The sequence below is a fragment of the Topomyia yanbarensis genome, chromosome 3 (genome assembly GCF_030247195.1).
Source record: "Topomyia yanbarensis strain Yona2022 chromosome 3, ASM3024719v1, whole genome shotgun sequence".
In the NCBI taxonomy this organism is placed as follows: Eukaryota; Metazoa; Arthropoda; class Insecta; order Diptera; family Culicidae; genus Topomyia; species Topomyia yanbarensis.
In genome coordinates this window covers 329572311-329586275 of record NC_080672.1, presented here as the reverse complement: position 1 = coordinate 329586275, position 13965 = coordinate 329572311, and the positions used below count along the sequence as shown (strand labels likewise).

At 38.9% G+C, this 13965-nt stretch overlaps 1 protein-coding gene across 5 annotated transcripts in view; it reads right to left on the bottom strand.

Annotated features, from left to right (window-relative positions):
- LOC131691270 (serine/threonine-protein phosphatase 4 regulatory subunit 1-like) overlaps positions 1-13965 on the bottom strand; it is a 697782-nt gene that overhangs the window by 15727 nt on the left and 668090 nt on the right. For all 5 annotated transcript variants that reach the window (XM_058977546.1, XM_058977544.1, XM_058977545.1 and 2 more), the window contains 3 exons: positions 11832-11987; positions 9250-9420; positions 8973-9152 (listed from right to left, as the gene is read on the bottom strand). In XM_058977546.1, coding sequence (XP_058833529.1) covers positions 8973-9152; positions 9250-9420; positions 11832-11987 — 507 coding nt within the window. The remainder of the gene's footprint in view (positions 1-8972; positions 9153-9249; positions 9421-11831; positions 11988-13965) is intronic.

The window sequence follows — 13965 nt, the reverse complement described above, 5'->3', positions numbered from 1 at the left end:
GGTAAAATTAAAAAGTTCACAAAAAACGGGAAAAATACCATTCGTGAGGCAGATTTCTCAGACACAGCCGTCAAAAGAGGGCAGCTTAGTTGCTCAATGAAACACGAAAAGTCATAAATAGAAGCAACGCATGTCCGTTTAAATCAGTTGTTGCTCTTATCCCACACGAGCAACGTCGTCTCCGGGCGATGCAATAAGCGCTATCGATTTTCGGTAACGTTGGCATTTGCACACACTCGCACCTAAGTGACTAAACCATATACGGTTAGTTTATAAATAGAGGTGACGCGTACCCGTTTGAATCAGTTTTTGTTCTTATGTCGAACGGGTAAGATCATGGCTGCAGCGTCTGGGCACTACAATAAGCGGTAGACGCTATGCATTTTCGGCAGCGGTGGCCGTGTGCGGATTTGTCGGGTACCAGCATGGTGTCACAGAATGATTTGCAAAGTGGGTGGGCGGGGTGGTTTGAATTTAATTCAATACGGTGTGTGCTGCTTAAGAGTGTTGCGTTTGAAAAAAATATATTTATTTTTATGCATGCGTGTGCGTTGTAACTTGTTAATCCATGTTTACGGCGCTTTGTAGCTGCGTAGGGTAAAGAGCCAATTGGTTTTCATGTTTCATATTTCGGTTATATGTTTTTTATCAGTAAGGCATCTGACAACGTGCTTCTGTAGTTATTGCACTGCTCAGCAGCGTAGTATTTTATATAGGAGAGTACACTCAGGTTTTTTACGCGGATTTTGAAATTTACGCGGTTTTCATTAACGCGTTTTTTTAACATTGAAAATGTCTTACTGCACTATCTGGGGCAGGGTGTCATTCTAAAATCAAACGATGTCACGTTTTTGCGTCACTATTTTGAACGCTAATAACTTTCTTATTTATGAACGGATTTCCGTCTGGTTATCACTAAACAATTCAGAATTAACTGAAATTATGTTTTATTGCTATAGTGTTTTTGTATTTCAATAGTACACTATTGAAAAACAAGCAAAAATGAACAGATCTCGAAAACGTGAAATCTCTTATACATCAGTCAATCTATCCCCGGCAGCGCCGTCGAAAGGGAGCAGCTTAGTGATTCAAACGAACACGAAAAGTTATAAATAAATGTGCCGTGTGCCTGTTTGAATCAGTTGTTGCTCTTTTGCCAGCCAAATAACATCGTATCTATAGCGTCTCGTACGACAGATTTGAGCACCTAGCACACTACGCTTCTATGAATGACGTCATCCTCGACTATTTAAAGAATATCATTTCTCGAGCGACTTCATTCTCCCGTCGATCGTCGGGCCGTAAAGAACAGCAGTAGCAATCATGCATGTTGACAATGCACTGCGTAGAGTGCTGCATTTGATCACTGCTACCGCTGGGGGTGATCCGATGTAAAAAGCGCGCGGCTAGAAGAGTTGCCCAACCTCAGTTGAAGCCGACTAATTGTTCCATTCTGCATGTTATTGGTAAATTAAAAACCCTTTTAAGGGCTATAACAAACAATGAAGAACAAATTTGAATATTTCCAATCATTGACAGCGATAATTCAATTGCGCAGTTTATATTCGTTATTTGTTGCTTGCACACGCGCAAGCAATCTGAAATTTGCAACAATCTGTTATTTGTTTAAATTTATCCTTCCGAAACAATACAAAAATGGGCAGCTACTTAAAGTACATTTCGAGGCTGAAATTGGTGAAAACCTGCGATTTATTAAAAAATAATCTTTCGGAAACATAATCCAAAATTCTGCAATGTTTCAGAAAATTGGAGAATGTAGCAACACTGCCAACTAGCGAAAGCAGGTAACTGGCATCCCTATCGCTACATACAGAGTTTGACAATAGGCAACATCGTTTTTTCCATCGATCGATGGGGGTCAGTTTGACTACGTCAAAATCGCTTAAAATGTCATCAACAAACAATAGTAGCAGTAAACAAAAGAAAACAATGAACACTTTAACTGATTTGATGTAAACTAAAGTGCTCCTCGTTCGCATTAAAAATTAATTTCGTTCATTTTGTTACAAGCAAAGTTCTTATGTTGGCTGCGAAAATATGACGTCACGTCACCCTCTTGAGCGAAAGCCGTACCAAAAAGAATCCGCAAATTTTTGTTCGTTATTCTGCATGAAGGCAGTCCTTCCATCAACAATGCGAAAGTGATAAAAGCCAATGTCACGTTTCAAACTATCAGTATTTCAAATTATCTGTTGAAGGGGAAGGTTGTTTGTTTCTTTCCAAATTTAATTATTTATCCGATGTAAGTAGCGCGTGGCTGGAAGAGACGGCAAACCGTTATTGCGGCTGACTGTTGGTTCCATTTCGCATGTTATTTTTGTAAATTAAAAGCCCTTTTCAGGGCTATAAGCAACAATGAAGAACAAGTTTGAAAAATTCTTGACGATGACAACGATAACCTAATTCCGCCGTTTATATTCGTTACTTGTTGCTTGCGCGTACATTGACAATCTGAAATTTACAACAATCTGTGATTTGTTTAAAATTATCCTTCCGAAACAATACAAAAATGTACAGTTATTTAAAAGTATATTGTCATGCTGAAATTGGCGAAAATCAAGCCAAATCCAAAAGTCTACAATATTATAGAAATCGGAGGATGTGAAAAATCCGCAAATATTTTTTCGTTATTCTCGTGAAGGTAGTCCTTCCATCATCAGTGCGAAAGAGATAAAAGCCGATGTCACGTTCCAAGCTATCAGTATTTCATATTAGATTCTGAAGGGAAGGGTTGTTTCTTGTTATTTCGAAATATTTATCTGATGTAAGTAGCGTGAGAAGGCAGACCTTGTTTTGCAGCTGACTAATTGTTCCATTCTGCATGTGATTTTTGTTAAACCAAAAGCCCTTAGTTAGTTTAGTACTTTTCATTCCATAGCACGCGTGTTTGTGGATTCCACAAATAGTCCTTTTCAGGATTCCACCAATGGAATCCAAATATAGAACATTTCAGAGTTAATGTTAATTATACTACCGAATATATAAAGATACATATGTTAAACTTTCTTTGTTTACGAATAGTTTGAGTTATGACCAGTTAATTTTCTATCATGCTTGAAAACATTTAATTTGATAGCAGGTATTTAAAGATAGATGTAAGGTTTTGTTTGTGAGCATCATTAATTGATGTTCCCATTTCATGGATTTGAATAAAACTTTTTTAAAACTTGAATTTATCACACTATAGGTTATCGATTTTAATTTAAAAATTCAACAATTATCTCTAGTGAAGAATAGCATGCCTGTGTGTAGTTCTAAAACAGTCTATGGCATTAAGGGGTTTTAATTTGGCCACGGATAATATTGATTGCTTATAAAACTGGCTACATTTTTAATGTCATCGTGGTCGTGTCTTGTACACAACCCTTAAATTTTTTTTGATCATGATTTTCCCAGCACTGGAGGACACTTGCTCCTTGGGGATATTTGATTCTCTGGCCATATCTCGTAATCTATACGCATAAAGTTATCACAATATAAAAAGAAAATGAAGCATTTGGTCGTTTGTGATGTTTAAAAAACAAATCTGATGCATTACATTTGGTTTAGAAAAGTTGTATAATATTTTAGAAAATATGTGTTTAAATCCATCTCGGAGATCTTTTCACAAATTTTTTGAACGATTGTATGAGATCGCCGAACTAATTATTTATTAATATTTTCAAGTACGTTTACTTTTAGGGGCTTTTGCCTAGAAAAACACGTTTTTCGAATAAAAAATTTCACAACACATAAAAAAAAATAAATTTTGTGCACCTCATACAACAGGCATCTTTGATCCCAGTAACACTGGGTATTCTTGATCCCTATCATTAGTTCTCTCACACACTTTAAAAATGTATAGAACTAGAAAAACATCATTTTCATAACGCACCTGGCACTATTAATTGATCTAAAATGTTTTTTCCGTGAACCAATGATGGTATAAGTTATTGAAGGTTGAAAAATCCAGTTAAACAGCACTGATTTACCGCAAATAATTGTCTTGACTTTCTACTGTGGTTAAAGTTTGTCGTGCATCTAAAAAGGTAGTCTTATTAATCTATTTGTCAGGATAGGTGGTTAGTTGATCTTTCGTGACCATAGCTCATAGTGTGCTTTGTTTCTTTAGCCCTAGTAGGCGGGGGATCAAGTTACCACACGTTTTTACAAACACCTCGTTTTGGCATGAATTTCAAAACTGTTCATATTACTGACAGGACGTAGTATTCGGATTTACACATTATTCATAGCTCTTACAATTCGAATTGACTACAAGAATGCGAATATTGCAATTAAAATTTTTGTTTCATTAAAAAGTTATGAGAAAAAAACAAAAGTGGGATCAAGCGTACCCACTCTCCCCTATTGTACGTAACGCATTATTTTTTCTCCTTTTGTATTAGACTGCCCATAATCGTAAGTTAGTCCCATGTTCTATGAGATTCCCTATCTACATGCTTGCGATTATAGGCAGTAGATATATGGCGCTGTCTCTAGTTCTGCACTTCAAATACTGTGTAATACATACTCCAATGAGGTTATTTTGCCTTACATTCTGTTCCGTAGACGTTGTAAGTGATATTGAATTTTCGAGCGTACTAGGGTAAAAAACCTATTTTAGACCTATTAGGAAGGATACCTCACTATTTCTATGATTACTCAGTTACAATTGATGGAATGCGTATAAATTGGCATCAACATCTATGCTTTGTTCTTAAGAACCAATATAATAACACAATCGCCCTGCCATTTGAGGTAATGCGTTGAAAAAAGATGGTTGACGCCGTTTTAACCAACCGCTTCGTATGGAAGAAAATCAGTTCATTCCCGTAGGTCGTTTTTAAATTTCAAGTTTTTTGTTATTTTGGGCGAGTATTCCTCGATGGCTCACCGAAAGAATTTTCCGTGGCCGTATATGTAGGGGAGACTGAGGAGACTTGATCCCCGGGGAGACTTGATCCCATCATTGTAACTCAAAGGCGGATCAGAATACATTAATCGAATATACTATAAAGTTGCGTAGTTTTATCTAAACATAAATTTCATTAACACAGAAAAAAGAAATTGGACTTTTGTGTAACCGAATTTTTGCCGATTTAAAAAAAAAGTCTCAGAAGAACTGAAGAGGATTTATTTTTCAAATTTTCAAACTTTTTTAAAATTGATTAAATCACCCACTACATACTCTACTTTTGCATACAGAATTACAGGAGAATGTCAATTATATGAATACGTTATGATTGAGCTGATTCGTTTGTTCAACTATATTTTTACTAAAGTTTGCTGAAATAGATGCTATGGGTTCACTTGATCCCTTCAAATTCGTGGAGATTTGATCCCCTTCGCCATACTTCATACACACCACTGAAAATAACCAAATTCACACCAGAACAATTGAAGTCATTGTTGTCATAAAAAAATGTCAAAAATGAACGCTTCATCGTAAAGAAACATAACTGTAATTGTTTACTACAATATACGTATTCATCCCACATTTGACGTTCCTCAACCATAATAAAGACAGCTTTCAAATAATTGCACGGAGATTTGGGAATTTGTAAAAAAATCAGGTGAGAGATGCGTAATATGTAGTAACAAAAATAACAATATCTAATCATAACAATTTAATCAATACTACAATCCATTTATAAAATTGAATGGGGTAATGTACCCGTTTTGCCCGATTAAGAAGGGTACCACATTATTACTACAATAATTTTATTATTTCAGCTTCTTTGATTTGTTATTAAGGTCCATTTTTTATTTCGATTATAGAGGTTTTAACGTTAAGGTCATTCGCCTCTTATTAAGAGTCAATATAATAACAAAATTGTCTTGAGAATGGTAAAAATCTTCTGTTTGAGCGCAGCAAAATCTCTAATCGAGTACCTCCATTATCGCAGTACCATTTGAGTCAATGCGCTGAGCAAAGATGACAGACGCTGCTCTAACCAAAGGCTTCAGATGGGTAGGATGATAGTAGAAACAGGGCAAAAATAAGCTTATTACCCTACATGCTCTTTTAAACACGTTTTCATAAACGAATCAAGTGTCCCCAAATTAGGGATCGAGTCTCCACTAATCTAAGAATTTTCCATTTTTTTGTTGTTTTCCAGAAATACTCATAGCTCATGTCCAGTATAATATTTCCATGTAATTTTTTTATGATTAATAGTCATCCCTAGAAACAATATAAAACTACAAAAAAATACATAGTTTTTTATCATTCCACGGAGTTGGACTGAAAAATAAAAAAGGGGATCAAGTCTCCTCAGTCTCCCCTAATATACGTAACCACAAATAAAATTATTTTTTTGTTTGTACACCTCGGAATTTCACCTGAAGGATTTCGGTAATTTGCTTTTGAATACGAAGTATGGGCAGAATCTAAAATGCCAAAACATTGGCTCCAAAAATAATAGCAAAGGGCCAATTGATTTGCAATTTTATTGAAAAGACATCTGACGCGATCCATACTTTATCATCAAAAATGGCCAGGTAAAAGAGAATATATTGCATAAATGGCAGACTGCTGGCTGCATCTCAGAATTTTAAATATGTGACGCAGATATCTCGCCGACTTACGACTGTACGCACAACGATGCGTACAGTCGTAAGTCGGCGAGATATCTGCGTCACATATTTAAAATTCTGAGATGCAGCCAGCAGTCTGCTATTTATGCAACATATTCTCTTTTACACCATCTTCCTAAATTTAAAAAAAAAAATGATAAGTGAAACCACCACCAGCAGACCCTGGACTCCCCTACTATAAATTAGAAGTCAAGAATTAAACAACCAAAGTATGCTAGAAAAATACCCCTTACAGTTTAGAAAATTTGCGTTCTGGTGGAATCTAAAATTTAAGCAATAGATGGTTGGATTCGCTAATGTTGAAATAACTAGAAGAAAAAAGTTGGATTTTCATTTGCTCAGCTGCCCTACCCCTTACTTACTTGTTTTGAGATTTTAATGAACAATCCATTACTTAGAAGAATTATCAACATTATTTGATGGAATTTTTAACATTCTTCTTAAAAACCTTCCCGAAATCACCATGAGATACTTGGTCAAAATATTCAACAAATGTTTTGAATTAGCATACTTCCCTGAAAGATGGAAAAATGCCAAGATTATTCCTATTTTGAAGCCAGATAAAAACCCAGTAGAAGCATCTAGCTATCGACCAATTAGCTTACTTTCTTCTATTAGAAAATTATTTGAAAAAATCATCCTAACTAGAATGATGTCACATATCAATGAGAATTCTATTTTCCTTTCTGAGCAGTTTGGATTTCGTATTGGACATTCAACTGCTCATCAACTTGTGAGAGTAACTAACATGATAAAGGCAAATATCTCAGAGGGCTATTCCACTGGAGTTGCTCTTCTAGACATCGAAAAAGCTTTTGACAGTGTTTGGTACAAAGGTTTAATTGCCAAAATGTGGGATTTTAATTTTCCAATTTACATAATAAAGATAATTAAAAATTATCTTACTAACCGTACCCTACAGGTTTCTTATCAGAATGGTAAATCTAATAAGCTACCCGTTAATGCAGGCGTCCCTCAAGGATCAAGCGTCGCACCAATACTATACAATATTTTTACCTCTGATCGTCCAAATCTACCTGCAGGCTGTAAAAGGTCACTTTTCTGTGATAATACTAGCATCTCAGCCACTGGGAGGAGTCTTCGTATTATCTGCAGTCGACTGCAACGAAGCTTGAATATTTTCAATGATTACCTGAAAAAATGGAAAATTTCCACTAATGCGGCAAAAACACAATTGATTGTACTATGCTATATTTCACCCTAAGGAGGAAAATTTAGTAAAAACCAAAATTTCTCACTAGGGTGAAATTTGTTGGTGCTGTTTTAGTTTTAAGGGATTTGCGTCAAGCCGGCGCTAATCTATTCCGACAATGTGTTAGTGTCGGTTTCTGATGAGGCGAAGCCGAAACGCAACATAGTACGACAATTGATTGTGTTTCCGCATAAGCCAAGAGCTTCTTCTCTTAAACCAAATAATAACCATATTATTAAATTTAATGGTTTGAATTTAACGTGGACAGATCAAGTTAAATACTTGGGTTTGATTTACGATAAAAAACTCACTTTTAAGGATTGAAGGAATCCAAACAAAATGCAACAAATATATAAAATGTTTATACCCTCTTATAAATAGTAATTCTAGGCTCTGCCTAAAAAACAAACTATTAATTTATAAACAAATATTTAGATCGGCAATGCTATATGCAGTTCCAATCTGGGTAAGTTGTTGTGCTACTAGGAAGAAAACGCTTCAAAGAATTCAGAATAAAATTCTGAAAATGATTTTGAAGCGTCCTCCCTGGTTTAGCACAAATGAGTTGCACAGACTTGCAAACATAGAAACATTAGAAATTATGACGAACAGTATTATAAGCAACTTCCGACAAAAATCGTTGCAATCTTCAATTGCAACGATTGGCTCTCTTTATAGTTTATAAGTTAGTTTATAAGATTTGTTTAGCTCCTTATTCAGAAGACAAGTAGGTTTAAAACATCCTACTGAAAAAAAATATTCAACTGCGAAAGCATATTATAACTTAATAATAATTAACTGAATCATGTAAACAATAGGGATGAAAAGTCACCACTTGCGGCTGAACACCCAATATACTAAATTAGAAATGTAATGCAAACAAAACAATATAATCAAATAGAAAATAATATACAAAAAAATCAACATTATTTTCTTCGTTCTCATCACGACCATCAGCAAAAAAAAAATTGGCACTAGAGGGTACATTCTACAGCTCCTCGGCCCCTCAAAAGGTCCAAATTGAACTAGATTTAAGTATTTTTTCTTTATCTTGCTAAAAATGTTTTGGTTGCACATTGCCTATTACTGAACTATTCAACGACGGTCGGCACAGTACATACACTCAGTTGTTGATCCTATTCCCAGCGACGGAAGTACTCACCTTCAAGGCCGCCATGATCACCCACTGACTGGGGTCGAACATGAACTTTTTCATCGCTGGTACCAGCACCTTCCGCCGTTTTTCCAGGGTACAGAGTAACGCCACGATGGGCAGCACCTCGGCGCAGGCCTTCCTCACGGTCCAGATCTCATCGTCGCATAGTTTCATGAAGATTGGCAGCTGCGCGCGGAACGTCATGTTAGATTTGAAAGGAAATAGTATAATCATTATTGACAGCTGACTTGTTCGATAATCGAATGGGACATAGCTAACTTACCATGCTCTTTTCGAACAGATCATCTCCGAGCACCTCGCACATAACCGGAAACGCGGTGGCGCATTCTCGCCGGACAAAATGTTCCTTGCAGCGGCACATCTCGACGAACCGATCGTACACCAGGTCGTACGTTTTGGCATAGCCAACGATCGGTGCAATCTTCACCATCAGCTGGTGTTGGACGCGTGGAGCAAAGCGCGAACGGAAAGCGGAAATGGAAGTAATTTGCGAATTATTATAATGCTTGAGAAAAGCTGGATTTGATGAAGATTTTAAGTTAAGGCGGCGCGTTTCGTGAGACCACCTACGCGAAAAGTTTGTTGAACTTGTTGGTTTAATATCATAGTCACTCGGTGAGGTTATTGTCAGGTGGTTATAAAATATCTGAGGAATTCCCGCGGCTAGCTGAACTGGATTTGATGATTTTAGAGCCGCAGTCCAGCTCATCAAAGCTGGCTGTGATATGGAATTTAAATAGTCATTGCACCATTTCACAGCCACTTTGAGAGTTTAGAATACGCTCTATCTCTCTCTTTCTCTGCAACGATCGAAGTGTCCTCATCCAGTAACCCTATCCAGGCTTTTGATCGCTTGCGAAACCAGCCGTGGATGTATTTCTTTCTGATGCACATAAATTACACATTAATGAGCGTATCGTTTTCCACCGCAATGGGATCCATAATCCGTGAAAGCGTTTGTTGAGGAAGCAGTTACACACTTGCGGTAACCGGACAATCACTCATAATTAAAAACGTCACTTTATATTCAATTTACACAGACATAATGAGTAGAAATAGTCAACTAGCTGATGATCGAGTTTGATATAGTGAGCGAACATAAATTGAATTAATTACCGCCAGAAACTGCTTACCTTCGAAGCGAGCAAGAACCGTATCGCTCTTCAAAGCTGGCTGTGATATGCTATTAGATACTTGGACACATTTCACAGCCACTTTGAGAGTGGACACAGGTCTGTTTATAACCGCTGCTTCTGGAAGTTTGATTGTTGATATTGAAGATGGCGCCCCGTCCCCCGTTGACAGTGACCAGGTTCGAACTCGTCAAAATGGCTGTGATATGAATTTTGAAATGGACACACGGCACAACCATTTTTACGATTCGAACATTGGCCGTTGATATTGCACAGTTGGAAGGATCCCGTCGGATTCCGTTGCTGGTTGATTCGATGTTCAATGATGATTTTCGCCACCCGACTGAGCTCATCAAAATGGCTGTGATATGATTGGGGCGTTGCTAGTGAGGCGAAACGCGACTGAAAACACATAGCCACAACCAATTGATGAGCTCAGTCAAGCATCCTTTCCCCCTGGCAGCTTGGATTTTGTTTCATATTGGGAACGGATGCGGCGTGGCTCTCTTGGGTGGATGATCCAAACGAACCGATCAGCTGATCTAGATGATTTGGTTAACTTTGTGCGTGAATGAGTGAATCGTTGCTCATCAAAGCTGGCTGTGATAGCAGTATTTAATGTGGTTGAACTAAAACAACCAAATTTGATGCCAACGCAAATCACTCCATGTTTGTTAACGACGAAGATTTTGTGTCAACTGTCATTAGGGCTTTTGAATCAAACATCTATCAATTATAACCTAATCATTACATGCTCTATATATTGGCAGCCGAAGACAGGACTTCCGGCGCGCGTCACTCAATCTACTGATGCTAGCAACCTATCCGTAAATTTGTGTATCCATCAACATGAAAGACAAGGTAGTGAGATCCCAGCGCAATAGGGTAAAACTATCTCACTACCCATGTCTTTCTTGCTGCTGAATACGGCGCTTTCTGGGCAGGAGAAAGCTGTTCATCAAACTATCCAACATCACACCATAGTGCTAACACTGCAGTAACACACCACACCACTCCATAACATTTCTACCAACTACGGCACACCAAACACTTCCTCCCCGCCATCATGCCTACCTGGAAGGCCGTGTTCCTCGTTATAAAATACAAAATCATATTCTCTGCCGAGCAGCATCCATCTCATATTTGATTTTTTTTTGTCTTCGGTGCTGTCCTCATATTCTCGACGGATCGTATGTCATTCATCATTATCATCATCACAACGCCAACTACGTGTAGGCCCTATACATTAGCGGCAAGCAGACCCATTAGGCCCCACACTTCCCAGCCAGCTGGAACAGTTGGCCATGGGAAACTATAGTGAAACAATTTCACTGCTTTTACACTATGCACATCTATGGCTACACATACACACACACGCACATCGAACACAGCGATTATATTCAACCACTATAGAATATATGTTTCACGGAGGTACCCGGCACAACCGGAAGGAAGCCGCTTCTGCCGTCATTTTCCTGCATATGCCTAACTTTTGTTCCACTTTCGTCACTCTCCTCGTATGACACCAATCGATAGTAACCTCACTCGCACCAGTTCTTGCCTTCTTCACTGTATGGTTACCCGAAAATGTAACACTACCAACCAACTGTTTAAATTACTGTCCTTATGAAACATGTCCGTGACTATGAGATCCGAACATTTTCGAGTCGAACTTAGCCGGCAAGGACACACAGAAAAGAAAAGCACTCACATGTATGTAAATTGCGTACAGTTCCTCATCGAATGTGTCCAGGGGTTTGCGGCTGAGCTTTTCCACCACCGGACAGACCGTTTCCTCCGTTGTGGCTTTGTCCAGGAAGCCCTTCTCGATCAGATAGCTGAGCATCTCGAAGGCTCCGCCGCGAATCTGGAATGTAGGAAATAAATCGAATATTAATGTAAGAGTATTTGGAGAAAGATTGGGACAAGTCGGAAAATAAAATGTCCAGAAAGTGTATTTTTAACCCTCCGGAAGTCGCGCATATGGCCCACTAAACGAGCAGCAGCTGATGCCCTAAAACGATTTCGCTAGTTTTTCAGAGCAGCGTGCACTGAGTCCACTAGCGCGACTGCCGGAAGGTTGTTGTTCATTTTCCGTCGGTCTATCACCGACGTCAGATAGGTTACCCTAAATAACGGCGCATCAACATGTGGACCGGGACCAACGTGGCCTTACTTCTTTTCCGAAGGACCACAGATTTTTCATCTCAAAAAATCTCAACAACCTCGGCTGCGATTGAACCCATACCCACTGAGGTGAGAAGCGCCCGGAAAGTGTGTTTGACAAAGTAATAAAATACATCAAGCTAGGTGCCAAGATTATCAACACCCAAATCTGAAATATCTTACGTAAAATGATCAATAATGTTTTGCCAGCATTTTTTACACTTTATCACAGTCATCACAGCGCGATGAAGCGTTCGCTAGGGGCAGCAGTACACAATCAAGCTTTGTGTGTGTCTTTGGAAGAATGCCAAAGAATCTTATCAAATGGCCTTTAAGCAGGAATGCATTTCTAAATCTCAACGCGAAAGGTGACACAAGACCTTCACAAGGAGGATCAGGAGGAGGTCATTGATGAGTCCGTTCTGGATCATACTGTGGCAGAAATGAGCATTCTCTCAGAAACGGCAGGGATGCAAACGGCCGACATATAAAGGGCGAACACGAAATTATTGCGACACATTCAACAGGGCATAACTTTTTTACCATTGGGTAAAAATCAACCAAATTTTGCACACTTTCTCATTGATGTGTATTGTTTACATGCTGTCAAACTCGAAGTCGTGTTTTTCGATTCAACGAAAATGAAGGTGAACCAACGCGAGTCGAGAGAACAAATTCTTTCCAAACACCTGGAATTTCCTGACCTGTCGCACCGGCAGTTGGGAAAAATGTTGAACATTCACCATTCAACCGTCTCCAGAGTGTTGAAGCGGTTCCAGGAGCGGTTGACGTTGGACCACGGCAAAGGAGCTGGAACAAAACCAGGACCGGAGAACAAAAAGACGGAGGGAAAGGTGAAGCGGATGATTAAAGCAAATCCCAACGTCTCAAGCCGTGATTTGGCTAAAAAGATCGGCATGTCGCAGAGCTACGTCCAGAATGCAAAGAAGAGAGCTGGACTACATACATACAAGGTACAGAACTTCCCAAATCGCGATGAGCGGCAACAATCGACGGCTAAAACTCGGGCACGGAAGCTCTACGAGAAGATGCTGACAAAATATGGCTGCTGTGTGATGGACGACGAAACGTATATAAAAGCCGATTTTAAGCAAATTCCGGGGTTGGAGTTTTTCACCGGCAAGAGCAAGTTCTATGTGGACGACAAATTTAAGAAGACAATGTCGAAGTTCGCCTCCAAATATCTCATTTGGCAGGCCATCTGCTCTTGCGGACTGAGGAGTGAGCCTTTCGTGACAAAGGGCACAGTAAATGGCGAGATCTACAAATCTGAGTGCCTCGAGAAGCGCCTTTTGCCGTTCTTGCAGCAGCACGACGAAGCTCCACTATTTTGGCCAGATTTGGCATCATGCCACTATTCTAAAAGTGTCCTGGAGTGGTATGAGGCCAATTCTGTCCATTTTGTTCCAAAGGACATGAATCCGCCAAACTGTCCGGTGCTGCGCCCGGTGGAGCAGTACTGGGCAATGATGAAGCGGGAACTTCGGAAGAGCAAGAGTATAGTCAAAGACGAGAAGGACATGTTAAGAAAATGGAAAAAAAACTGAGAAACTGGTACCGGATGACACTGTAAAGACTTTGATGGAGGGCATCAAGCGAAAATGCGTTCAATTTTACACTCAAGGCTCCATCGATTAAGTTTTCTTTTGATTTTTGGA